The sequence below is a fragment of the Pseudorasbora parva genome, chromosome 15 (assembly GCF_024679245.1).
Source record: "Pseudorasbora parva isolate DD20220531a chromosome 15, ASM2467924v1, whole genome shotgun sequence".
Taxonomy (NCBI): domain Eukaryota; kingdom Metazoa; phylum Chordata; class Actinopteri; order Cypriniformes; family Gobionidae; genus Pseudorasbora; species Pseudorasbora parva.
In genome coordinates, this window is record NC_090186.1 from 3,682,260 (window position 1) to 3,707,999 (window position 25,740).

The following is a 25,740-nucleotide window of genomic DNA, read 5'->3' on the forward strand; positions in this document are numbered from 1 at the left end:
CTGCGCTTACACAGTATGGCCGGCGATATTAGCTAGCACTCGCCCACGGTATTCTCTGTAAAAGGGAAGACGGTAAAAAAACAAGGCAACTACATCTGGACTGCTCAAGAACTGTAACTAAGCTAATAAATTATAACCACCAATAAAGGACTAATTAATTGGGATTCCATCCGACGCTTTAATTTCTGTTGTCGGAGTCTGTTTGTCTCACGATGGAAGACAGCAGTGCACACTTCTTCGAGGGGACCGAAAAGCTCTTGGAGGTGTGGTTCTCCCGGCAGGACGACGCTAAAGGAACCGGGGACCTGCGTGCTATCCCCAGGTTAGTGGACCCGTCCCAGACGTAACGTTAGTTCAGCCAGGCTGGATTTAACGTTACAGCGAGCCAGATTTACTGATCTCATCCATATTAAATCACGATTAAAATAAAGAAAAGTACCGTTAGTAATGTCAAACTAATAGTTTGAGTGGCATGTGGCCCTGGCTCTGTCATCCGTGGCGTGATCAGCAGTTTCGGCCGTTTTTGACACCATCCCCCTTTTCACCCATTCATTTGTGCTGTCAGGACTGGAGCTGAACCTCGAGACCCCGATTTGCTTCTTTTTCTTTTCTGCAGCATGTGATTAAACGTTTCAATAACATGTTTAATTTAAGCGACATATTATAAGAGGTTAGATGTTAAAAGTAACGGGTTTACGCGTTATCTGTTGATTTCTCTCGTCGTCGCACTGCAATTTCCAACTGTCATTTGTATCGTCACTTGATTTGATTGACGTTTTGCCGCATTTGGATCTATTTGAAACCGTTATTGACGCGCGTCAGCGTGAGGGAATGTTTATCAATTGATTAGCCATTGGCTACCGCTAGCTGATGATATGGCGCCATCCGTTATCAGTGCGCTCAAATGAATGGGTTTCATTCGTTGGCCACCAGATTGATAGGATTTAATGCTCATTCCTGCAAGGGCTTTGAAAAAGTATTCCCCTCTAAACATGTGTAATAGTAGTGGTCGGTGAACAGATGCGTATGTCAATGACTGCATGTAAAGGCTCTATTTCTGGGAACCATCATGGCGGATAAAATCTGCAGCATGCATGGGAAAGTCACGTGTAGCGTCACACTTTGTAAGCTCCGCCCGCGCACTGTGATTGGCCGAGAGCCCCGCTCGCTGATTGGTCGATGCCTAGTGCGCAGGAGAGCTCGACAGCTGCACATGTAGATCAATGAGTGTGAACTGCTGAATTAATGCACACACAAAGCAACACATTCGCGTTAAAAACACCCAGCACACTTTCATAACAACATGCAAGAACAGCTGGACATTTGTCTTGATGTCTGTAGGGTTATATAACAGCGTTTTTACTACAAATGAGAGCCATAAAATAGCTGAAAAATAAACTTATGTATTATGTGACCCTGCGCCACAAAACCAGTCATAAGGGTTGTACACACAAAATCGTCTTTAAAGTTCTCCAAATTAAGTCTGTAGCGATATACATTACTACTAATAATACGTTTTTGATACGTTACGGTAGGAAATTCACAAAATATCTTCATGGAACGTGATCTTTACTTGGTATCCTAATGATTTTTGGCATAAAAGAAAAATGTATAATTTTGACCCATATAATGTATTGTTTGCTATTGCCACAAATATACCCATGCAACTTATGAGTGGTTTTGTGGTCCGTATTTGTTTTACTTTCACTAAAATATGTGCAATACAGTTGGCAAGGCTATATAGATATCAAGTAGATGGATAAATGTCTGTTCAGGAATATGATTATTGGCAGATTAAATGGTCTATTACTACAAAAACGGCTGGTAGTGATGACAAGAATCATAATAATTGCAAAAGCCCGCAATGATACGCCCTTAAAAAGGGTCGTAATTTGAAATGACACAGTAGAAGTTTCCAAAAAGGAAGACATTACCTTTTTTTTTCATTGTGTGCATTATATTTATACTTTATGGAAGTTTTGTAGTACTTTTTTTTAAGGTTCAATACTCCGTAATGTATTAATAACCTTAAAATAAGAAACTTTTCAGCTCATATAGACAATAAGTGTGTAAAACCTGAATGAGGGCATTAGTTCCTACTAGTGATGTGTGTTAGTGTATCGTGGCTGTTTCTCTGAAGCTCTGAAAGCTGATCTCTGTGGTTTCTCTGGCTATGGCTGTCAGAATGAATGATGAGGGTATTACTTTACTTCCGGGAAAGAGGATCATTACAGCCAGTTTCCAAATAAGTCAGGAGTACGTGAAAGCTGCCCCTCCTCTTCACACAGGCCCAGTAATGCGCTTCCTCGTGCTTTCTCAGAGACTCGCCTCATGCGTCTCTCATACACACGATCAAATAATATTGTCACAATTTTGTTTGCTTTGACTGCTGCAGCTTGATCGAAAATGGATCAAAATGTTTAGATTGTTCAGATGTTTACAATATTTTGGTCTTTTCACATCACGGCTCAAAAAAAAAAAAAAATTGCTCCAAATGAAAATTTTCTTGTGACTGATCACATCTAAATTGGACAAATTGAGATTCTGTGAAAATTGATGCAATTTAATTCACAAAAATTCAATTCGGCTAACTGAAAAATTTAAATGTCATCGGTCACTTTTTTTTCAATTTGAGACCTGATTTTTTTTTTTTTACAGTGTATCAAAAAGTACGCTTAATATATTATACGCTAGTTACATTAATATTGCTAGGGCGTTTTCACAGTTCAAATGATCATGGTTTTCATATTTCAGAGCTCCTACTAGACCTTCAAGGTTCTGACAAAATGTTAATGTTTCATTTGAATGATGATTCAATGACTTTCATTACTCGATACATCAGTGTTTTTTGAACCGATCTCTCGAATGAATGACTCCATAATAACATGCAGGACACAAGTGGATTTTTTGAAGGGACAAGTGAAAGAGAATTGTACTTACCCGACAGACAAGTGGATTGAAACATCATTAACAAAAAATAACTAACGAATCACAAAAATGCAAAAATAATCTGCATTTATTTAGTGTAAGTGGTGATCAATAGTGGATAATAGTATAATAATGAACTGATAATAACAAGTTTTGACGCTCGACGAGGAATCCCAACACATGAGTGCCGCTCACACAGAGAAACTGCAGTAACCATTCAAAATGTGTAGTTTTTACAGACTGATCTCATGAAATGGCGGGAAATGAAATTCATATGCCATATTGGCGTGCTACAAAGACTAATAATCGCTTTTTAGCGTGTTTATCAACGCCGTTTCATTCTACCCCCCTACACTGCCCTTACCCCTAAACCTACCCATCACACACACACACACAGCCCCTAAACCTACCCATCACACACACACACAGCCCCTAAACCTACCCATCACACTCAAGGGGTGTAAGAAAATATCGATACACGTGAATATCGCGATATGATGTTTGGCGATACTGTATCGATTCTCAAAAACACTGTATCGATATTTATATATTTATTTATTTACATCCAAGATTCGTGGCTTTGTGTTCGGTTTAAACCACAGACTGTATAACACCCAACCGCTAGATGGCAGTGTTATCTCAGAACGTATAACGGACGCGGAGCCGGAGAAGCGCAACGTAAAAGTGCGCGCATCACTAGTGTTTACATTAGCAAACCCAGCTCTCAATACGATAGAATTATTCCGCTCTTGCAGTATACAGAGCTGAAGTGAGGACTCATGTTGGCTTCAGCTATAAAGAAGCCACTAAGGAAATCGACAAGAATCATTTTGTGTGCAAAATAGGCCAAGTTATAATCTAATACACATTGAAACAGAGAGCTCGCTTAACATCCTGACGTCACCCGTGCTGCTGAGAATTGTTTCGATAGAATGTACTGCACGCTTTCCTCTCAGTAACAAAATAAACACACACCAAAACTGACAGCAGTGGCAGGAGAATGAACGATAATAGCGATATGGATGCACCAGCTCTGCAGTTCAGTAACGTTACTTGAAATAGCACTTTATACAATAGACTGCTTTATAGAAAACAGCTTAACTGAATTAAATATAAAACAAACAGTCATTCAGTCATGAAATGGACTGCACTTTCTGTTGTTAAATAGCCACTGCTATACTGTGAACCTTTAAAACATTTACACATAAAGAATAAAGAAAAATAGTGATTAGTGATATAAATTATACTGTATTAATTAAATAAAATACTTTGTCTCGTGTGTTTTAGGCATATGGTTGTGTTCTTTATTCTTTTAAATTATATATTTTTTAAAAACACAAAAAAGAAATATCGCAATAGATTACCTCTCTTACAATATCGCAATATATTACAATATATCATATCGTAACCCCTGTATCGTGATACGTATTGTATCGCCAGATTCTTGGCAATACACAGCCCTATCACACACACAGCCCCTAAACCTACCCATCACACACACACACAGCCCCTAAACCTACCCATCACAAAAAACATTCTGCATTTTTACGTTTTCATAAAAACATAATTTAGTATGTTTATAAATCCTTTTACCTTGTGGACACACACACACATTCAGACACATTTTGAACGCGTAGCTCAAACCCTTCCCTAAACCTACCCATTTGTGTATGATAAAAAACAGGATATAACAGGCAGATACGACTGCAGGCACAATTTATTCAGAGAGTACAAATATCCCAAGTGTTCCGAGGCCAAACGATTGATTTGTGTGAAGAAATTCCCCAAAAGCGATCAGAATGTCGAGTCCAAAGTCCATCCGCCAAAGATAAATAATAATTTAAATTTCAAATATTGCCGCCGGAAGAAACGTCAGGTCAGCTTTGACAGCATTGGCTGTCGTGTGTCTCATGACCAATTGCGTCATTACGTCAGCTTTGATCGTAAAATGCCATTGGCTCTCGTGTGTCTCGTGACCGATCGCGTCATTCTCATCATTGTCGTCTCGCGTATCATTTGAAACAGAAATATTAACGAGTGTGTGTGTGTTCTGTTCACAAAGGGGCGCGATCATCATTTCAACGACTAAAACATTAAGATCAACTCTGTTCTTCACATGAAGATATCGTATGACTTCAGAAGACCTGGAATGCAACATGAGTTAATACTTTTATACTGTTTTTTGGTCGGTTTTTGCAATAAATACACGTGACTGTACATTTATTTGCCTGTTACGTGTTTTATATTGTTGAGAGTGGGTAGGTTTAGGGTAGGAGTGGAGTTAGTTGCTCCAAAATATAAAATTATAAAATTAGGCTATAAATATTCATTCTGTGAGATCAGGTTGGCGGAATCACACGGCGTAGACATACACGCGGAGATGATGGTTTGTTTAGGCGTACACATACACGCGGAATCACACGGCGTAGACATACGCGTGGATAGCTCAATGCGTATAGATAACACGCCACTTGCCTTTAGAAAGTGGCGTGTATGTTTACGCAAAGTCATGTTGAGTTTTTATATTTATAATATACAGTTGAACATCACACAACCAAATGTGCTGTTTTCCTGAATACCATCACGACTGAAAATGACACTGATTTCATATGACAGCTCCATAAACAATTAATTAACATTTAGTCACTTACATTTTAGAGGCAATATTGACTGTTTTTGTTTCAGCAGCAAAAATAGCTCCAAACAAAGATCACAGCAGAACCATAACGCATCTCACAGCAACAGTGTGTGTTCCTGAATGATTCAGTGTTTGAATTAATCGGTTGAATCAAAGATTCAATAACCTGTTCGTAAACGAAAAAAATTAAAATAACTAATCGAGTGTATAATCCTAAGGCCCTGTGATTTCCGTGATGCAGAAAACGCGGATGGAATCGCGGCATCCAGTCATAAAAACTGAATTTACTATACAACACAATTTCACAGAATTTCTCAAATTTAATGAAGAAATAAAAACAGGTCAGCACACTTAAATCGAAACAATGATTGCCTTTGAATATATTAAAGTCTATTTAAAGGATTAGTTCACCCAAAAACAATAATTCCGTCATTAATTCCTCACCCTAATGTCGTTGGACACCCGTCAGACCTCCGTTCATTGACCTCCGTGTTCAAATCCAATGGCTCAGAAAGGCCTTCATTGACACCAATGTCATTTCCTCTCTCAAGACCCATAAAGGCACTAAAGACGTCGTTACAAAGCCCATCTCACTACAACGGCTCTACAATCATTTATGAAGAGATGAGAAGTTATATTAAACCATTTTTAATTGTGTATTGTGTCTTTTGATTATTATTCGATTAATCAAACTATTTTTTTCCCACTAGTTAATCTAGTGTTTATTTTCTGAATAGTTGATTAATACTTCGATTAGTTACGGTTGTTATTATTAAGCGGTAAATTAACCAATGTATTAGAGCTGCACGATTATTGGTTAAAAGATTGCAATCTTGACTCAAACGCCCACAGATCATTTTTCTAAATGTCTACGGTTCCTCTTTGTCTTTGACCATGTCTGTTTCGCATCACAGGCGTCAGTGGAGCGTGAGCAGTGTTAATAAATGAGAGAGTCGGCCGTCACGCTTCTCATTTATTGATATAGCCAGAGAAAACGCATGAAACGGGCTTTAAAGCACAGACTTTGGTTAACCTTTGAAAGTACGATCATCACACTTTAACATTCAAATCTGATCCTGAGAGAGTAGCCGTCATGTAAATGTTCATCAGTCTTTTCAATATAACAGGACAAATGTGCACTGGGATAAAAGATTAAAAAGATAAGGTTTATGCAGTGTAGGCCTTAATAGGAATGGTTTTAATGAAAATTGCTTACAAGTGTAAAATCCTCTCAATTGGGTGAAGAAAACCAGTGTTGTTAATATAGTTTGTAATATAGTTTATGATTTAATGAAGGAAAAGCGGATACAGGAGTCGTACATTAGGCACGCACAAGTCTGTTAATATTGATGAGTAAACAAACTGTGTATGTGCACTCGGCTCAATGATCGCTGTAACATCGCAGGCCAATATATTCGTCAAAATGAATGTACTCTGAGTGTTTTATAAGGGATGCTCACAGAAGAAGTGTGTTTTGGAGACGTTTGTGAGGATCAGTGGTAGGGCTGGGCGGTATATCCAGTTTGTAAGATATATTTTTTAGAACCGATATGGATTGAGGCAATTATACATTTATATAGATATACAGTAGTTTTATATGAGCGCGTTTGAAAACTAGCCAATATGTCCCTAAACATGACGAATGCTTTTTATTAAGGGCTTCAAAATAACTGGTAAAATATATTTAACGCGTATAGTTTAAATCAGCAGGCGCTCTGACAGACTCGCGCTGTCTAATGCGTTGGAGATGTGGTGCATAACAAACATTTCACAAGTATATTCTCCATCTTTAAATGTTAGAATGCCATGCAAATATGTCCAAATCAAGCCTGCAGTCTCCCTCTCAGAAACTGAAGCTTTTGCGCCTCGATCGCCCCCCGGTGACCGGTCCCAGTATAGCCGCCCCTCTGTGTTTTCTAATGGACGCGAGGCAAACTAAACAATAAAAATATACTTCAAATATTTCCCCCCGAAAGTTAGTTTATGTCATTAAAGGCAGTTATCATCACGATGATTTCATTTCAAGTGTTCATTTTTAAATAAGTTTAGTTTTAGTTATTTGATGCTATAAAAACGGGGGGTGTGACGTCATGATTGACAGCTGAGACTGACGGCTTCTCTGAGGGAAGTTGTCACTGAGGCACTAACGGACTTTTTTCGGGATTTTTGGGAGCAGATTGGCGCTTTAGCTTTAATTTCTACATTTCAACTGTTTATTTCACACCAACATAATTAATTCTTCTGCATCTGTGCGAGTGTGGGCAGGCTTTTGATATCGCAGCTGTACTTCCTGCTCTACTTCCTGCGCTCTACTGCGCAACTCCGGTCCCGAAAACTCTACAGTGCAGACTCAGTCCCAAGATGTCGGATGATGTCGAGTCGTCCATATTTTTTTACGGTCTATGGTCCAAATACTGGCTTCTCAGGGGAATCTCCGCTAAAATTCAGGCTTATGGGAACGAGTGTGCCAAACAGAAGGAGCACGTGTGACTAATGCTGCGTTCACACCGCACGCGAATGACGCGATTCGCGCGAGTGATTTACATGTTAAGTCAATGCAGAGACGCGAATAGGCATTCTGCGGCGTGGTCCGCGCGAATGAGGCGGCGCGATTCGCGCGAATGAAGCGGCAATGATCACGCGAATTGAGCGTTTTGCACGCGTGATTCGCGCGAAACACGCGAATCGCTCAAGTTGAAAAATCTGAACTTTGGCGGATATTCGCGCCGCGTTAACCAATGAGGAGCCTGCTTACTGCTGATCACGTGGTGAAGTGACGGATGGGAAACCCATAGGGGAACCCCGAGGCCAGAGTAATTTAAAAATACTACTCTATTGTGTCACAAAATGTACTTTTAATAGTTTTTCAGGTGAGAATGTAGTTGTTTAAAGCTCAAATATGTGATTTATTTATTAAGAAAGCTCCTATTTGAAAATTTGATCTGGTGTTTTCGGAGGTGTGAGACCCAGGCGATCATCGGAGCTCAGCGTTCATCAACCCCGGTGAGAGCAGCCTTAACTCGGATAGTCTTTGTGCCGACTGCCGCTGCCTGGCAGAAGCCCCTCCCATGACGCGAATTCGTGTCTGTTGTGTAGTGAATGTCACACGCGAATGAGCACTTTTTGTATAAAAAAAACACAGATTTGAGCATTAAACAACATTATCGCCTGAAAAAGTCTTCAAACTACGTTTTGTCACACATTAACAGTAGTATTTTTTACAGAAAAGAAGTCAAGTGACCCAGTCAAAATGACTAGCAGAAACCCCTCCCATGACGCGAATTCGCGTCTGTTGTGTAGGTAATGTCACATGCGAATGAAGCGAATTTGACGCGCGAATGAAGCGAATGGATTCAAAATGTTCACGCGTCCAACTTCGCGCGATTTATTCGCGTCATTCGCGTGCGGTGTGAACGCAGCATAAGAGCGCAATCATTCGGACTAAAATACACATGTTGCTAAAACATTTGTTGTTGGACAATAAATGTCATATTAGGAATTTTAAAGTAATTGTAATTTTATGAAAGTGACCATTATAACGAGGTAATAAAATGTAGGCTAATATAATTAGTCTGTGCTTTTGTTTTTATTTACATTTTTAGTTTAGAGTTAAAAATTTTTTTTTTTTAGATCGATAGAACAGAATACAATAGGATGTTTCAATGTTAGAATGAAATGTGATTTTAACCCCCTTTTTGCACATAATATATTGCATAGCCTACATTTATTACATTTACTATATTACATTCATGTTCATTTTTGTTATTTTCCCATGTAGCACTTTGAGATTCTTTGGAATGAAATGTATTATTATCATTAATTTGAGATCTCTACCACACAAGTTCAACAAAGCCATCAGCCACTGACCTCAGCGACGCACCATAAAATCACTCAATCTGCGCTCGCGTGACCTTGCCGTTGCTAGCGCCACGCTCTACTGGTTTAGAATCCAGTGTTCCTGTAAATCTTGTCTTTTTTATGAGAGTTTAATAAAGAACTGTCTTGTCTTTCATCCAAACATATCGCATATCGTTTCCATTGCGGTTTTGTGAAATATTCCTTTTTCGAATAGCCTGAAAATCCACCTTTTCCATATTTTCAATCTGCAATTTTACATTTGTGCAATTTGGAAACACAGCTATAGGCCTGACTGAAGAACTTCAAGCACTAGAAATACTTCATAAAATGTATTAATCAAATGTATAAGAAATTCTTAGTCTTTATTGTGTAAAGTAAATATAGATCTATTCTTAATAAAGTTACAAAAGTGATTCAGTCAAGAGCAGTGAGAGATTTTCTGTTATTTGATTAGCAATAATAATGACAGCAGGTAAATTTGGACGCTGCCACTTTAAGAGCGAATGCACGGATCCAGTATACTCGTGCCTTTTCTCTCTTAACTGTTAATGTTCAGTTAAATGACTGTTTACCTGCAAATACACATCAGTTTGACTCATAGGTGTGTGTTTTTAATTATTCAAGCCCCATTAGGTGTCAAAAATCACTCAGTTCAGTTCTTTGGCGCTCTGAGCAGCGGCTTCATGTCCATAAAATCGGCTGTTTTGCTTAATCACATGCTAACTATAAGCTTTCGTGAACGAGCAGCTAGGGCTGGGTCGGTTACCGTTTTACCGCAATACCGAGGTCACATGACGCCTACCGCGGGTCTGATATTGTCACCGCCATCACCGCCAATAAAAAAGGTTTACATTCCAGCCTTCATATTTTTTGCTAGAAAAACTAGCATGTTCAGTTTATCGTGATGGATGATGACATTGTCGTTTTTTTAATTTGTATAAAGCTTCTCTATTTGATCTCTACATAAATAAGATTCCTTCTTAAGATTACCATTATTTACTTACTTATAATAATTTAAATATTTTACAGGCTGTAGTGTGTTGTTTCACTGACGGAAAATAAATATGCATGCTTATGAAATGGATGTTTGAGCGTTTATTATTTTAAAATGTAGGCTATATCTGGCATTGACTACAGGATTTAAAATAGCTTATTCATTAGTTATACTCTCAATTTAATTTACAGAGCAAACTAGAAGATTAGTGTGTGTTGCGCACACAACAAGACACGCAACAGGGGGCGTGGCATCACGGGTTTAAACGTGCTTTACAGCGGGAATTTCTTGCTTTTCAACCGCGGTAAAAAAATAAATAAATCCATACAGTCCCAGCCCTACGAGCAGCATGGCAACATCACATGAGCATAAAATGATATTTAAAAAAATCTAAATAACAGATTCATGTAGAACATAATTAACATGCATTTTTCTCTTTGTGTGCACTTTCAGATTTGAGTGGGACAAACTTCTGGAGAATGTGCATTGTTTGATCATAAGTGTGACAAAGACTGACAAGCAGGAAGCTTATATACTCAGGTGAGTTTTTGACCTGTGTGTGTGTGTGTGTGTGTGTGTGTGTCCGTCTCCTGAGGACAGGACTGTAAATGACACAATAATCCTTCAGCCCATCCATCTTTCACTCGCCAATCCACATGAGATTTACATTTCTCAGCACTGAGAAGTGATAAAACTACACATTACTGCCCAAACTGATATAAATATAGATAACATTACTTTTTGTTATGTAAATGTTGAAATGCATCAAGTTACAGAAGTTAATAAATATGTTAGAAATGCTATATTTAAGTAGAGGTGTTAACTTTAATGAAAGGGTTGACTGGCATAAAGCCCTGGTGTCTCTGAAACACTGAATGTTTATATCATGACGCTAATGCATTAATGTGCTAATGGCACACTGACCCCAGTCACCGCTGATAAGCACACAGTAATGCTTCAGCTCAGAGATACTCGAAAGCTGATACGAATGATATCTGTGTGACATTCACCAGGTCACAGGGTAGATGATTCAGACGCAGTGTGTTAAATGCGTCTGCTAAGCCATTTACTGGGTCTGAGAGACAAAGACGAAACGGTCAAAGGGAGAATTCGGCTTAAAAGCTATTCATGGCTGTCTGAAAACAATTACTTTAGATATTGGTGTTTATGAATTTCTGCTAAAACAAGGAAGAATTTTGAATCACTAGCTTAATTTTGTATGCATCACTATAATAAATATTACAAAAACAAAAGTCTCATCTTTAAAAGCCATGTCACACACACTTTAACATTAACATAAACCAAATACAGCAAACCTTAATAATTAATTTTACACTCCTATGGCCAAACACTTTACAATAAGGGTTTTGTTAGCATTAGTTAACATGAACCAACAATGAATGACTAATACTTCTACAGGATTTGTTCATTTTTGTTCATGTTAATCTCAACATTTAAGACCTTTGTTAAAGATCCAAAGTTGTATATGTTAACCTTAATGCACTGTGAACGACTTTATGAACTAACAAAGGTTATTGCTCTGTTAGTTCATCATGCTAGTAAATACATTAACAATTATGACCTTATTGTAAAGTGGTACAAGATAAAATGCCTAAAAACTGCAAAGAAGTCATTGGACAACATAACTTAGGCTACATATAAAGAAATAAAGAGCTGTGTGCGCTGAAGCTAAAGATGATCACCGGTACAATGAAGCGTTTTGCTGTATTAATTAACTCGTATATGTACACAAAATAATCGTATATTAAAAACCTAATGGCACTATTGAATTTGACACTGCAGGTCATGAAGGTGTGTATGCGCAACAGCACACTGAAACGCGGCACACCAGAGCTAAAACATTATTTTACAGTGTTCTCAAAACTTTGTAGCCTACAATAAAGATTTGTGCTGCCCATTCTTCTTCAAAGTGATTACAGTCATATTTCAAGAAATTCAAACCATCGGGGTGAACAGTGCTCACCTGAAGGAAATAATCCATTATCTACCGGCAATCTAACAACATTAGATCTATTTGCAGATATATCGTGCATCCCTAAACTGAAATGAATTCCTAAAAGTTTATCTTTCCAACTCTATAGGCATTATTGTTATGGGTTGTAATATTATGAATGAGTGTAGCAAAGTGCATTTAAAATAACTGATATGTACTGAGTGAACACATCCTGATTAATAATATATGTATTGCATATTATGTGTATATATAAATATAAATGTGAATATGTTTGATGTATGTTTCTGTTTTGCTTTGTGAAATGCTTGGCAATATGTACCCATGTATGTCATGCCAATAAAGCACAATTGAATTGATATTCATAATGTTTATGGTTTTTAAATTAAAGTAAAACCAGTCTCTCCTCTCTCTCTCTCTCTCTCTCTCTCTCTCTCTCTCTCTCTCTCTCTCTCTCTCTCTCTCTCTCTCTCTCTCTCTCTCTCTCTCTCTCTCTCCTCTCTCTCTCTCTCTCTCTCTCTCTCTCTCTCTCTCTCTCTCTCTCTCTCTGTGTCTCTGTCTCCTCTGTCTCTCTCTGTGTCTCTGTCTCTCTCTCTCTCTGTGTCTCTCTCTCTCTCTGTGTCTCTCTCTCTCTCTGTGTCTCTGTCTCTCTCTCTCTCTCTGTGTCTCTGTCTCTCTCTCTCTCTCTCTCTCTCTCTGTGTCTCTGTCTCTCTCTCTCTCTGTGTCTCTGTCTCTCTCTCTCTCTCTGTGTCTCTGTCTCTGTCTCTCCTCTCTCTCTCTCTCTCTCTCTCTCTCTCTCTCTCTCTTGTGTCTCTGTCTCTCTCTCTCTCTGTGTCTCTGTCTCTCTCTCTCTCTGTGTCTCTGTCTCTCTCTCTCTCTGTGTCTCTCTCTCTCTCTCTCTCTGTGTCTCTGTCTCTCTCTCTCTCTCTGTGTCTCTGTCTCTCTCTCTCTCTCTCTCTCTCTCTCTCTCTCTCTCTCTCTGTGTCTCTGTCTCTCTCTCTCTCTCTCTCTCTCTCTCTCTCTCTCTCTCTCTCTCTCTCTCTCTCTCTCTCTCTCTCTCTCTCTCTCTCTCTCTCTCTCTCTCTCTCTCTCAGTGAGAGTAGCATGTTTGTCTCCAAGAGACGTTTCATTTTGAAGACATGCGGAACCACCCTCTTACTGCAGGCACTGGTGCCACTGCTGGAACTGGCTCGCGAGTACTGCGGATTTGATGCCATCGAGGTAACACACACACACTCGAGGTTATGTTTAAGGAAGGGAATTTATTGCACATTATCTCCAACCACAGTAATGAGAGATGATAACGCACTTAAGTTCCTTCGACACTTCAGGTTTATGAGTTCACGTGAGATTTACAGTCACACTGTGATGTATCATAAAGATTAATCATTGGTAGTGTTCAGTATCAGAGCCCATAAAGGAACTTGGCCATGCAATCCTGCAGCCAAATTTCACAAGGTGACAATTTTTTTTTGCCAATGGCTAGTAAATTGTATAATTACGGTCACCTGTGATTGAGTTAGAGGCAAAAAATAAGTTTAGCACAGATGTATCTTTATTGCCTGCTGAGCTTTACACACTGTGGCTCGAGAGCTGCTTCTGACAGTTCTGTCAGCCGTGTGTGTGAGAGAGTTATATCTTGCCAATTTAACATTCAAGCGCAAGGGAAAGGAAGAGAATTCTTTCCGTTTTGTGCTCAAACTGCATATCCCAAGCATACTGAATTGAGCTCTTTCACATCGCCTCAATGAACACGATAAGTCGTCCCAGCATGGCTGAGCATCAGATGAGCAGAGCAATTAAAGGCTTTTTAAAATTATTTTAGGCAAAATGCCTGAAAAATATAAACCATTAAATCATTACTAGTTACTTGCTGTATTTATCACTTTAGACCCATAGGTGGTGCTGAGATCATATTGATGTGTTGTGGTTAGAGTGAGGTGACCGTGACACACGTGAAGTTTGGTGTCAGTATGCCAAGTCATTGCAAAGATACAGCTGAAAGAGTCATTTTGGCGGAATATGAAAACTGTTTCATCTTTTGACACAAAATCCATAAAAAAATTTGTCGTCACGGTCTGAACATGACCGGCTTAAATTTGGTGAAAATCGGACAAACAGTCTAGGAAGAGTTTGAAAAAGTAGGTTTTTAAAGAAAATCAAAATGGCGGACAGGAAGTTTGGCCAAATATGGCAAAGTTGGTATCGATGTTCTCGGCATGACCCAAGGAATATATACGACCACTTTCATTAAAATAGGCAAATGTAATCAAAAGTTATTAACATTTTTTTAAAAATTGACCACAAGGTGGCACTGCCCTGAAACTGAGTACCTTCAGTAGACACATACCGAGACGCCGATGCATTAGTAAAATAAAGCATTTAATGACGATTCAAAATGGCTGACATCAAAAATGTTCGATATGGGAAACTTGGGTATCGTTCGACTGTGCATGATGCACCGAATCTAACAACACCAGTTTAGATTTTTGTCCAAACCATTCAGAGGTTAAGCAAAAATGTTGATATTTTTTTTAATTTATTTTTTATTTGGGGGTGTGTTTTTTTTTTCCATGTCTCCTATACAACACTTCTAATCCAAAAGTAGGTCCAGTTTCATGATCCCGAAACACTATCCAGACACAAGAAGTCTGAAGAATCAAAACACACTTCGCCATTCTTTGCCGTTACATTCGCTCAAAGCTGGATATCATGATAAGGCCTTGTGTACGTACACCAATCGTGCACTTTTCAAAAGCACTAAATCAAAGGCCAACCTGAACCAAGCACTACCAGACCACAATCACAAACAAACAAGTCCTGTATTTATGTGGATTCCTGTCTTCCTACACTTCCACCCTTTTAGATCGCAACGTCTTTACTTTATTTATTTATAACATTCTTCAAAAAAACGTATTATATTATAACAATAAATATAATAACGACAAACTAAAACCCAAATAAACCAACCAAATAAATAAAATACATTTCCAGACTGAACAAACAAACCCCCATATAAAAAGTCTGGCGAGTAAAATAAAGCATTGACTAGCCAATGTCGACTCGAGCTTCAGTGTGTCTGTAGAGGACCGAGACGAGAGGAGCATTGTTAAAGCTTCTTAATGCAAAAGCATCGAGGATTGTTTTTTTCCCCATCATGTCCCTTTAGGGGCTCTGTAAGGATGTGTCAGTGTTTGTTCAACGTATATTTATCAAAACATATTTGATCATCTCTTTATTTTCTCCTTTTCAGAATTTCTTCTATTCTCGTAAAAACTTTATGAAGCCCACCCATCAAGAGTTCCCTCACCGCAACTTCCAGGAGGAAGTCGAGTTTCTCAGCCAGATTTTTCCAAGTACGGGTTCACACCCATTAAAATGAGACGCAGCTAATTGTGTATGAAATGGTGACAAGTAAGTATTGTCAACGTATGTTTATTTATTAACTTTCTGTTCTTGCACAGATGGAGCAGCCTACTGTATGGGACGTCTGAACTCAGACTGCTGGTGAGGTTTTACATCATCTACACTTCCCACAGTCTCATCTCAGCGCAGATAAGCCGTTATCTGGAAAGGCTAAATGTTGCATTAGAATGCAGTTGAAGATTTCAGCAGAGACGGAGCGACACGCGTCCAAATCTGAAAGCCCCGCCCACCGGTGGGGTAGGGCTGGACAATAATTCAATATCAATATATATCGCGATATAATTTTTTTCAATAACGGTGATATGATTTTTAAACACATTTCCGATATTTCGATAAATATATTACAGCATTCCTCACTGACTGACGTTCAGGGCGTAGCCGTCAGAAAGAGCAGAACATGATTGGCTTCTTGCGCGATGACGTACACCACAGACACGCGCAGTCAGTGCTCAGCAGTAGTAGGCTGATAGATCCAACACGGCAAGTTTTAGCTACAAAAAGAGTTTCCCTGACCGCAACACAAATGTGACTGAACGAACTTCCACAAGTAAGGAGAAAGAAATAGTTGATAAGAGAAGAAAGACTAACGTTAATTCAGTGGGGTGGAAGTGGTTCGGCGTGTCCCCCGCACTTTTAATAAAGTGTATTTTCATCCCCCGCACATTTACTGGGTCTCACCGGTCCTAGTCGACCCGCTCCGAGCGGGATTCGAAACGGCGTTAACTGGAGCGAGCAAGTTAACAGAGACTCTTAAAGACCGCTTTCTCTAACCTCGGTTGATTGCGCGCTTCTTGAGGTCACGGGCAAGTATACATAGAAACCAACGTGAATACATCAAGATTTAATTTCAAAGACAAAAAATTATCAATGCATGACCTGTCATTTTATTCGTATCTAAATATGAGGAGGATGCTCTCTCACAGAAAGTCCAAAAGCGGATTCGTAGAACTAACGTTACTGTCACGCTGGAGCTGCAGCTGAAGGAAAACAATTGTTATGAGCTGAAAGGTGACGATCGACAGTCAGACGATTGCGACAATATATGAAAGCAATGAAGGAGCATCATGACCAACAAAACGGTTTTCAACAATGATAATAATCATAAATGTTTGTTGAGCATCAAATCCTAATATGAGAATGATGAGTGACACTGAAGACTGGAGAAATGATGATAAATTCAGCTTTGATCACAGAAATAAATGACACTTTACTATATATTCACGTAGTGAACAGATGATGTAGATCAGAATAATAGTTCACTGTATTACGTTGTTTACTGCATTTTTAATTAAATAAATGCAGCATTAAATATATGCTATAATTTTGCATAAATGGAAAATAGAGCGCTATGAATTGTTCTTCACTGAAATTTAAAACTTAAAAGAAAATGCTCAATAAACTGCGTCTGCGGCATATGAGCGCTGTACGCTGTGAAGCAGATCCACCATCTGAAGCAGATCCATCCGCTAGAATATTCTGAGTCAGGCTGAATCCTGCCTGAAGCACTTTTGTTTAATCTATATTAAGAATAATATAATCAGCCTATGTTATAGTTTAAACTTAAAGATATTAATATTAATAAAGTGAGAGTCTTATGTTTATTTGATGTTGATTTCACATTTCTTTTTCATATAAAGGCTAAATAGAAATAAAAGGTGAACATTAATTTATTTGTACTGGTTTTATTTCTAAAATAATATATAGTTTTATAGGAGGACTATTCATAGACTTGGCAAATACATTTTTCAGAAGTTTGTAGGTACAGACATCCTTTGTGGCAGTTCTTAGTAGTTTTTTCTAAAGCTTTTATATAGTTCATATCGATATCGGAATTATATCGTATCGACCGAAATTAAGAAAAATATCGTGATATGAATTTTGGCCATATCGTCCAGCCCTACGGTGGGGGAAACAAACCAACCGTCTCCATTGACTCTCTACTGCGGGAAACGGCCTCCTTGTCATTTCTGACTTATTACAAAAAAACTAACAATGTTTAAAAGCTGATATGTGACACGGTGTACAGAAAACAAGCTAAAAAACCCAGAACCAAAAACCCTGAAGTGTTTATAAGCTGTTGCCCCCATAAAATGAGCGTTTAAGGACACAAAAGTGGATACAGGCGATATAGACAGAGCGCGAGATGTCATATTACACTGTGAACTACACACACTGGAGGGGAAAGTCATCAGCGACAGCAGATGTAAAATATAAAACTGACATTTGGATATTTGACCAAATGTTTACTGCACACATAGGCATAGTGAGGCAACCTGAGTGTCAGGATCCCAAAATGTCAGCATTATTCCTGCTGAAGCTTCATGTCTTCTCGCCTGGATCCACTTTTGTCTTTTTAAACACTTGTTTTTTTGGGTCGACAGCTTATAAAAACTTAGTTCTGTGTTTTTAGCTTGTTTGCTGCACACCTCGTCACATATCAGCTGTTAGACATTGTTCTGTAAGTCCAAAATGACAAGGAGGCGGCCTCACACAATACAAAGTCAATGGAGACGGTTGGATGTCCCCCGATGTGGGCGTGGCCTAAATATGCTCTGTCTCTATTGCAATTATCCAAAATGAACCAGGCTTTCCATTGTAAATGATAGGGGAAATACAAGTTCCAAATCTGTGTTTAGTTGAGTATTTGGCTTTTCCTTTAACAAAACTGAAAGCTGACATCCATTTGTATTTAGAGATTGTCCTGTCTGTCCCGAAGGTATTTGTTTACGCTGGAGCTGCCGGAATACTGGGAGAATAAGCAGGCGGACCAGACACTAGAAGTTCTGATGAGTGACCTTGACCCAGCTGTGATGGACCAGTTCTACATGAGAGACGGTGTTTCTGCTAATGAAGTCACTCGTGTACGGTTCACTTCTGTCTCATTTGCTGTCTTTTATTGGTGAACGACTGCTGCGTCAAATCTACATTTAAAAAGCACATGTTGAAACAGACCATAGTATGTAAACGCCACGGTTTATGGACGCACAACCTGGTGCTTTTTGTGTTACTTTAAAGGTGCACTATGTAGTATTTTTGCAGTAAAATATCCAAAAACCACTAGGCCGGTGTTATATATTTTGTTCAGTTGAGTACCTACAATATCCCAGAAGTTTCCAACTATTTGTAAATTGTGAGAAAATTGCTATTTTAACTGCGGACCGGGACGTTTCAACATAGCATTTGAGGGAGTCGCCTGTCAATTGCGTCATATCTGCGTTATCTGCCTCGGTTTCGGCTTTTATTTGGCAGGAGCGCTTTACTCTTAGCAGTGTGAACAAGTGAACGCACGGAGTAAAGTCATAACATCGTTTTAAACACACTTAAATGTATCTGATATGATAAACAGAGCTGCATTACCTCAAAATCATAACCGGAAGAGCGGATCTGTGCAGGCGCCCGGCGAATGTGTCCCGTCCCTTCATAATAAAAGTCCCGGTATTTGCGAGGCGGGTATTTGTTTAACAATCGCTCCAGCAGCTGTGCTCAGGTCCATAACACTCGGTCCTGCTCTGCTTTACACTACAGTAATGTTAATAACCGCATGAACGTGATTTCTGCCCGAGTCCTATTTTCCACCGGCTGTGATGAGAAGAGCACATCTCCCAAGATGCTGCGCTCACACTTTAAGTCATCAAACTACGATTTGTTTTGAATAGGTGCCCTCCAGTGGACGGAAAGCTGCATAGTGCACCTTTAACCCTCGCCCTTCCCTCGCACTTACAAATTGTAACACATCCTTCCCACTAGTGGTCCAGAAAGCTTTTCATTTTTTATATTCTCTTTCCCCCCTCCCTTTTTTTTAATGTAGTTTTTTTTTTTTTGAGTTATTATTTTATCTACCTTTTTAAATTGCTAGATTTATCAATAAATAACTATTTAAATTCAATTCAATTCATACATTTAGATTAATGGTAACCACTGGTAAAATCACACATGCATATCACCTCCAGACATTTTTAGTACATGTCTGCATTACATTAATCACATAATGATATATGAATATACATCATTTCCATCATAATATCATGGTGCAGTTCAGGGGTGGACTGGGAGTTTTCCCGGTGGGTCGCTGGACAATGTGGACCGGCCAATTAGTGTTACTACAGGAAATCCATGTAAATGATGGTGATTTGTAAATTGAAAAGCCTTCTGACTGCATTATTGCACACAGTGCTTCTCCTGTTTGTCAGGACTTTAATCGGACTTGAAATAAAATCGCAGACATTTTTTCTTTACTGAATTAAAGCGCTTTTCAATGCTGTATAGTCATGTGACCCGAGACTGATTTCAGGAGCGGGTAAATGGTCCATGTAGCGCTGTTCATTTCGTTAGGCTTTTGGTGAATAAACATTTATTTTGAACAGCCCTATTTGAATGTCGTCTTTGGTGTCTTTACAGATGAGTGGAATTCGTGACCTGATTCCAGGTTCAGTGATTGATGCCACAATGTTCAACCCTTGTGGATACTCCATGAATGGAATGAAAACGGATGTAAGGACACATTTAAGGCTGTTTCTTGGGGAGAACCGTTATCTGAAGTTGTTCTGTTTTGATTTTAAGATCGGTTCTCTTTCTAGGGAACTTACTGGACGATTCACATCACCCCTGAACCAGAGTTCTCTTATGTCAGCTTTGAAACCAACCTCTCCCAGACGTCCTACGATGAGCTTATCTGCAAGGTCGTGGATGTCTTCAATCCAGGGAAATTTGTGACAACGCTTTTCGTCAATCAGGTACATTATGCAACTACTCAACACATCGCAGAGAGTGGCAGCACAGACCAGAAGCAGGAGTCAGATTTCATTCATCACGAGAGCGAAGAGCTGACCGGCAAGATGATGGCGGAAGATTTGGTTTCAAAGCGAAACGTAAATGCGCCTATTTAAGCGAGTTTGTCATTGTACTGTTTTGTTGTTGTGTTTTTTTATTAAGAATAATAATGAACCCACCATTCAAGCAACCCGTCCCGAAGTGGCACTAATTCTTAACCAAAAGTAGAACACACACACACACATAGCTGTTCATTATGGCACGGAGCAGAACGAGCGCTTCCAGTTCATTCCTGTGGATGCTCAACTTCCAAAGGAATTATTTGAAAACACTTGCTCTGCTCCGCACCCTTATGAATGGCCGTGAACATTTTTAAAAGAGAGAACTCATTCACCCTCTCCAGGTTACATGTTGATTAACCAGCAGGAAAATGTCCTCACCGTCACATCCCTAGTTCGAAGTTGTGCCATTATTTTTAGGGAAGCGCACGGATAAAGTAGTTCCAGCAGGTTTTGACCGCATTACAGCTCTATATCACTCCGCCAAATGATTTATTTCAAAGGTCCTTACAGCCAACAACAGCAAAATAACCAAAATCCAAGCAAAGAAATATAGTAAACAATAGGATAAAAACAACATCATTTGTGGCAAAGACATGGAAGTTATGTTTATCGTGTGTACACAAGCATTTTAAGGACAAACCTGACAAAATGTCTTGATGTGTCATTTGAACATTAAGGCCATAACCGTAGTTCACGCAGAATTATTGACCCCGGGCTGTTGAATTATTGCCAAATAATGCACACCGCATTACCAGACATGGGCAGTATTTCAATTAAATGTATTTTAAATACGTATTTAATTACTTTAGTGTATTTTGTAATTTGTATTTTGCAGGTGTGGAAAAAATAAAATGTAGTTTGTAACAAAATATTTTGAGGGAGTGTATTTGAGTATTTCAAATACTTAAATACTTAAAATAAAAAAATTAATTCACCATAGTAAATGCTCTTCATTGACTTTGTATTACATGAAGCTGCCTCCTTGTCATTTCGGACTCATTACAAAAAAACAGAACAATGTCTAAACGCTGATATGGTGTATACAGCAAATAAGCTAAAAAACATATACCGGTAACTACATTTTTATAAGTTGTCGACCCAAATTTTTTTTTTGTAAAAGATGACAAAAGTGGATCCAGGCTCTCCCCTCCAGTGGGCGTAGTTCTCAGTGTAATACAACTTGTCACGCTCTGTCTCTATTGCATGTATGCACTTTTATGTCTTTAAACTAGGGGTGACCCTGAATAGTCGACGATTCGATACATCGATATGCGGTGCCGATATCACAGACGAATCTTCGCAGGTGTTAAGCAGGCGAGGCGCTTCATGTCCAGTGTGCGACCCCTTTAAGGGGGCTGAGCTTCGCACTGCAAAGCGAAACTCAGTTCTGCGCCTTTAAAATTCGAAGACATTTCAATAATTGCGCACGCGTGATTCTACTATGGAAAAGAAGTCTTGTGTGTAAAACAAACCCACACATATGATTAATGTGTACCTTGTAAAATGTTTTATCACTCATGTAAAATGTGTACCTTGAATACAATGCAAGTCACTTTGGATAAAAGCGTCTGCCAAATGCATAATCATATAAAAAAAGAAAAAAAAAGTAATTTTGTATTTTCAAAATACTAATTACTTGTATTTTATTTTGTTACATTTTTTGAGCCAGTATTTGTAGTTTGTAACAAAATAGTTTTTGATGTATTTGTGCCCACTTCTGCACATTACCACCTTTAGGTGTGCTTTATTTTTCTGATATTTCAACAGCCTGTCAGTTATCAGGAGGCAATGTTTCTGGCCTTCAAATTGTAGTGCAATGCAGTGTTAGTGATACAAGTGTGCATGTGGTACAAAAATGATGCTTTTATTAAGATAATTTAAAGTCAGTCTGTTGCTGAAGTCTAGCCTGGAGTGAACATTCAGTGGTGGGATCAGTCGCTCAAACTCCTTCTCATTGTCTCGTTCCTAACAGAGCTCCAAATGTCGCAGCGTTTTCTCTTCGCCTCAGAAACTCGAGGGCTACCGCCGCCTGGACCGCCAGTTGGCCCACTTCAACGACTACAATTTCGTCTTCACCAGTTACGCCAAGAATCGCCAGCAGAACCAGAGCTGAACCTCCGAAATGAAGAAGCGTAAAAAGAAACCCTGCCGCTGCGACGAGCATCTCGGCGGCCGGAGTAGTCTTGTAGCGGAGAGGCGGTGTTTGTGTGTGGAGTCTTCTGGCCGTAGATCTTCCCTGAGTTTAACATTTATGCATTCTTGTACCTATGACGTAGATATTGTGCATGAAAGCTCTTCTCGTGTCTCTGTAGATATTCTAGCCCATTCTTGCTGTGATCTTGAAGTGCATGTAGAGTTCTTGGTGGTGTGTGTGAGGCATGTCACACCATCCCAATACATGCAATGCTCCCTTCACTTCCTGCAAGTGTCCCCTCGCATCCCCCACAGACAGGGTTTCCGACCTCACTAGACGAGGACCCTGACATGCTCGGATCGGTCTCGATAACGGCCAATCCAAAACAAACCTGTGTTTTATATGATACCTTCAGTGTCGACAGCCTGCTCTTGCTCGTTTTGGCTTAATCTAACATTGGTTAGTGAAAACTTAGAAATATTAGCTGTATTTCTGTTTGAAGATACACCAAATTACACAGATTTTCTTCAGCTTTCCAGGTGTCGTCTTTAATAAAAGTTCCAGGGAAGTGAATGTTTCTTAACTGTTGCCTTGATTGTCAACAATGTATAATCTGCAATATCTAACCGTTATGGTGAAAGTCAACCGGCGTCTTCCTTTCCTCAAAAGGCCTTTATCGTGAATGTACAAGTGTAAAAAGTGGTGACCATGTGTTATGTAAAGGAAGCAAGGATTTTTCTGACTAATGTAGCATGGGAGAAAGCGTTGGTTTGTCATTGTGAAGGACCCTAGGGCTGTCCAGCCTGCTTTTGAATTGAAACGGTTGGACAGACACTTTTGCTTTCGTGTGCCGATCACACAGCAAAGCATTTTTTCTTTTTCTAAACAAAGCAAGTTCTCTCTCTCGCAAGCACACAATAGCCACACACTGATCTGAGCATGTCAGGGTTGCCCCGGATCATTCCACACACCCCACGGCTGCATAAAGTGCAGCTTTATTAATTTTTTTTGTGTGTTGCCAGGCAGACTTTTTGCAGTAGGTCTGTCTATCTCTCCAGATCATGCCCTCGTTGTGCACTGAGGGATTTTTGTTGCGTGTAGCAGGATGTTTACTGCGCTTCAGCCCTTTGTATTGTCAGCGATTTTCATTTCTGTTCGTACAATCTAACAAACGCCGTTTAATGTGTGATGTGCAGTGGGTTCGGGATGAATTTCGGCCTCCTCTGGTTCTGGTTTGAGAAACGCCTTCAGCTAGAGCATCTCCTCTAGTAATGAATGTCTCTTAAATCCAGCTCTGCTGTCTGGGTGTTTACAGGACCAGTTCAGAGGAAATGCTGAAGCTATCAATGTAACCGACACACACGCCGACCACTGCTAACACGAGCATGATCGCATATCACACTTTTTTTTTTGGTGAAGGGTTGGTAGTTTCAAACATTTTTCTGGCCTTTACACGTAGGATTTTTTTACATATACACATTATGCATTGATGTTGCGGACCAAGTATATAAATAATATACTTTACCTTTCTTTTTCCTGGCCCTATTCTGAGGTGGGGAGTGAACTTTTCAAAAGATTTTTCATCTTTCTACTGGTTCTTTCCAGCTGGTGTAGGTTGGTAAGGGAACTCTAGAAATGGTTCTGTTGTGGGAATTTCACAGGAAGTTGGAAGGAGAAACTTTGCTGTTCCAATTCTCTTGCGATTTCTTTGGTTGGTCAAGATGTGCTAAATATATCTGTACCTAGAGCTTGATGCTTTCAATAAAGTTAATAACTATGAACTGTGTGCTTGTGTTTTTATTATTGAATTTTAGAAAAAGAACATTCACTAACTACAACTTCTCCTGATTTACTGCCATTAACAGTAAGGTATTTTTGTAGCATTTAAGTTGAGGTATTGGGTTTGACTAAGGGATGTAGAATAAGATCATGCAGAATATGTGCTTTATAAGTACTAATATACAGACAATATCCTAGCAATATACATAAGCAACTAGTCGACAGAGAATTGAACCCTAAAAATAAAGTTACCAAAGTTAATTTGATCTTTAAAGCTACACTGTGTAACTTTTTTTTAGTTTATTCTTAGCTAAAAACACTTAGTTCTTTCAAAAAATGTGCTCATTAATGTATATTTACTTCTTTCAAGTAATAAAGTATTCTCGTAAGTCTATAATATGCCATTGAAAATCCATACGGGTGAGGGGTTTGAATGCCGGTCGCCATGTTGCCCCTCCATCTTGAAAGTACAGTAGCCAAAGAGGGACATACCCGTAAAGTCAAGCTTCGCCTTTCGCGTTTTAACACTCGATGGCAACGTGTCGAATGTGAAGAGGGGGATTGCCATGTTAATCTTGGACTAAATCGGCCACCGTAGGAGTTAAAACTAAATCAGAATTGAGAGGAACAGAAGCTAATATTCACTGGATGGTCATATACCGTTACACCGCTAGATGAGGAAAATATCACACAGTGGAGCTTTAATTGAATTTCGACTGTATTGTCGTATATCAATAGTCAAGTGATGTGATGTCAAGTATGTAATGGGTTCAAACTAGCTAAAATTTACAAATCAGCACATTTAATCACCCACAAAACCATTTATGACCAATGCACAGAAACTGAAACATTTTAATGAATTAATTTAAGCTTGAAGCAATTTTAGCAGCTTTATGTAACTAAAATAGGATTAGAATTTACTGGATTATGGCAGAGTTGAAAATCAATCGCTATCACTAGGGTACTGATAGCAAAAGTTAGCAGGTTCGTGTCGTTAAATCTACAATGAATGATTATCAACACCTACTGCCTCTAGCTTCATAAAACAAATGATTACCTCAAAATCAGGGTTTCCGCTGGGTCATAAACTCATAAATTGAACAATAAGAATTTAAGGCCATAAAAACGTCCAGATTTTCCATACAAGGTCATAAAAACAAATGTAAGCCCTAAAAAGT

General features: G+C 39.0%; 2 protein-coding genes across 2 annotated transcripts in view; one reads left to right on the forward strand and one right to left on the reverse strand.

The window, feature by feature from the left end:
- The window catches only part of cdk19 (cyclin dependent kinase 19), a 45,482-nt gene extending 45,024 nt beyond the window's left edge, over positions 1-458 (reverse strand). Inside the window, exon 1 of the mRNA XM_067416758.1 lies at positions 440-458. The gene's annotated coding sequence lies outside the window, so the exon portion shown is untranslated. The remainder of the gene's footprint in view (positions 1-439) is intronic.
- amd1 (adenosylmethionine decarboxylase 1) lies at positions 1-24,564 on the forward strand. Its single transcript, XM_067416759.1, has 9 exons — positions 1-322; positions 10,872-10,958; positions 13,486-13,612; positions 15,645-15,747; positions 15,856-15,898; positions 18,534-18,678; positions 20,216-20,308; positions 20,395-20,550; positions 22,622-24,564. Exons 1-9 carry the CDS (start codon positions 213-215, stop codon positions 22,760-22,762), a joined length of 1,005 nt encoding a protein of 334 aa, XP_067272860.1. The 5' UTR covers positions 1-212; the 3' UTR covers positions 22,763-24,564.
- Positions 24,565-25,740: the final 1,176 nt, after the last annotated feature.

Bases quoted from the DNA above. Each gene is read 5' to 3' on its own strand.
- amd1 (XM_067416759.1), top strand. From the start codon at position 213: ATGGAAGACAGCAGTGCACACTTCTTCGAGGGGACCGAAAAGCTCTTG. The intron at 323-10,871 runs GTTAGTGGACCC...GTGCACTTTCAG, and splicing joins GACCTGCGTGCTATCCCCAG to ATTTGAGTGGGACAAACTTC. The intron at 20,551-22,621 runs GTACATTATGCA...CGTTCCTAACAG, and splicing joins CAACGCTTTTCGTCAATCAG to AGCTCCAAATGTCGCAGCGT.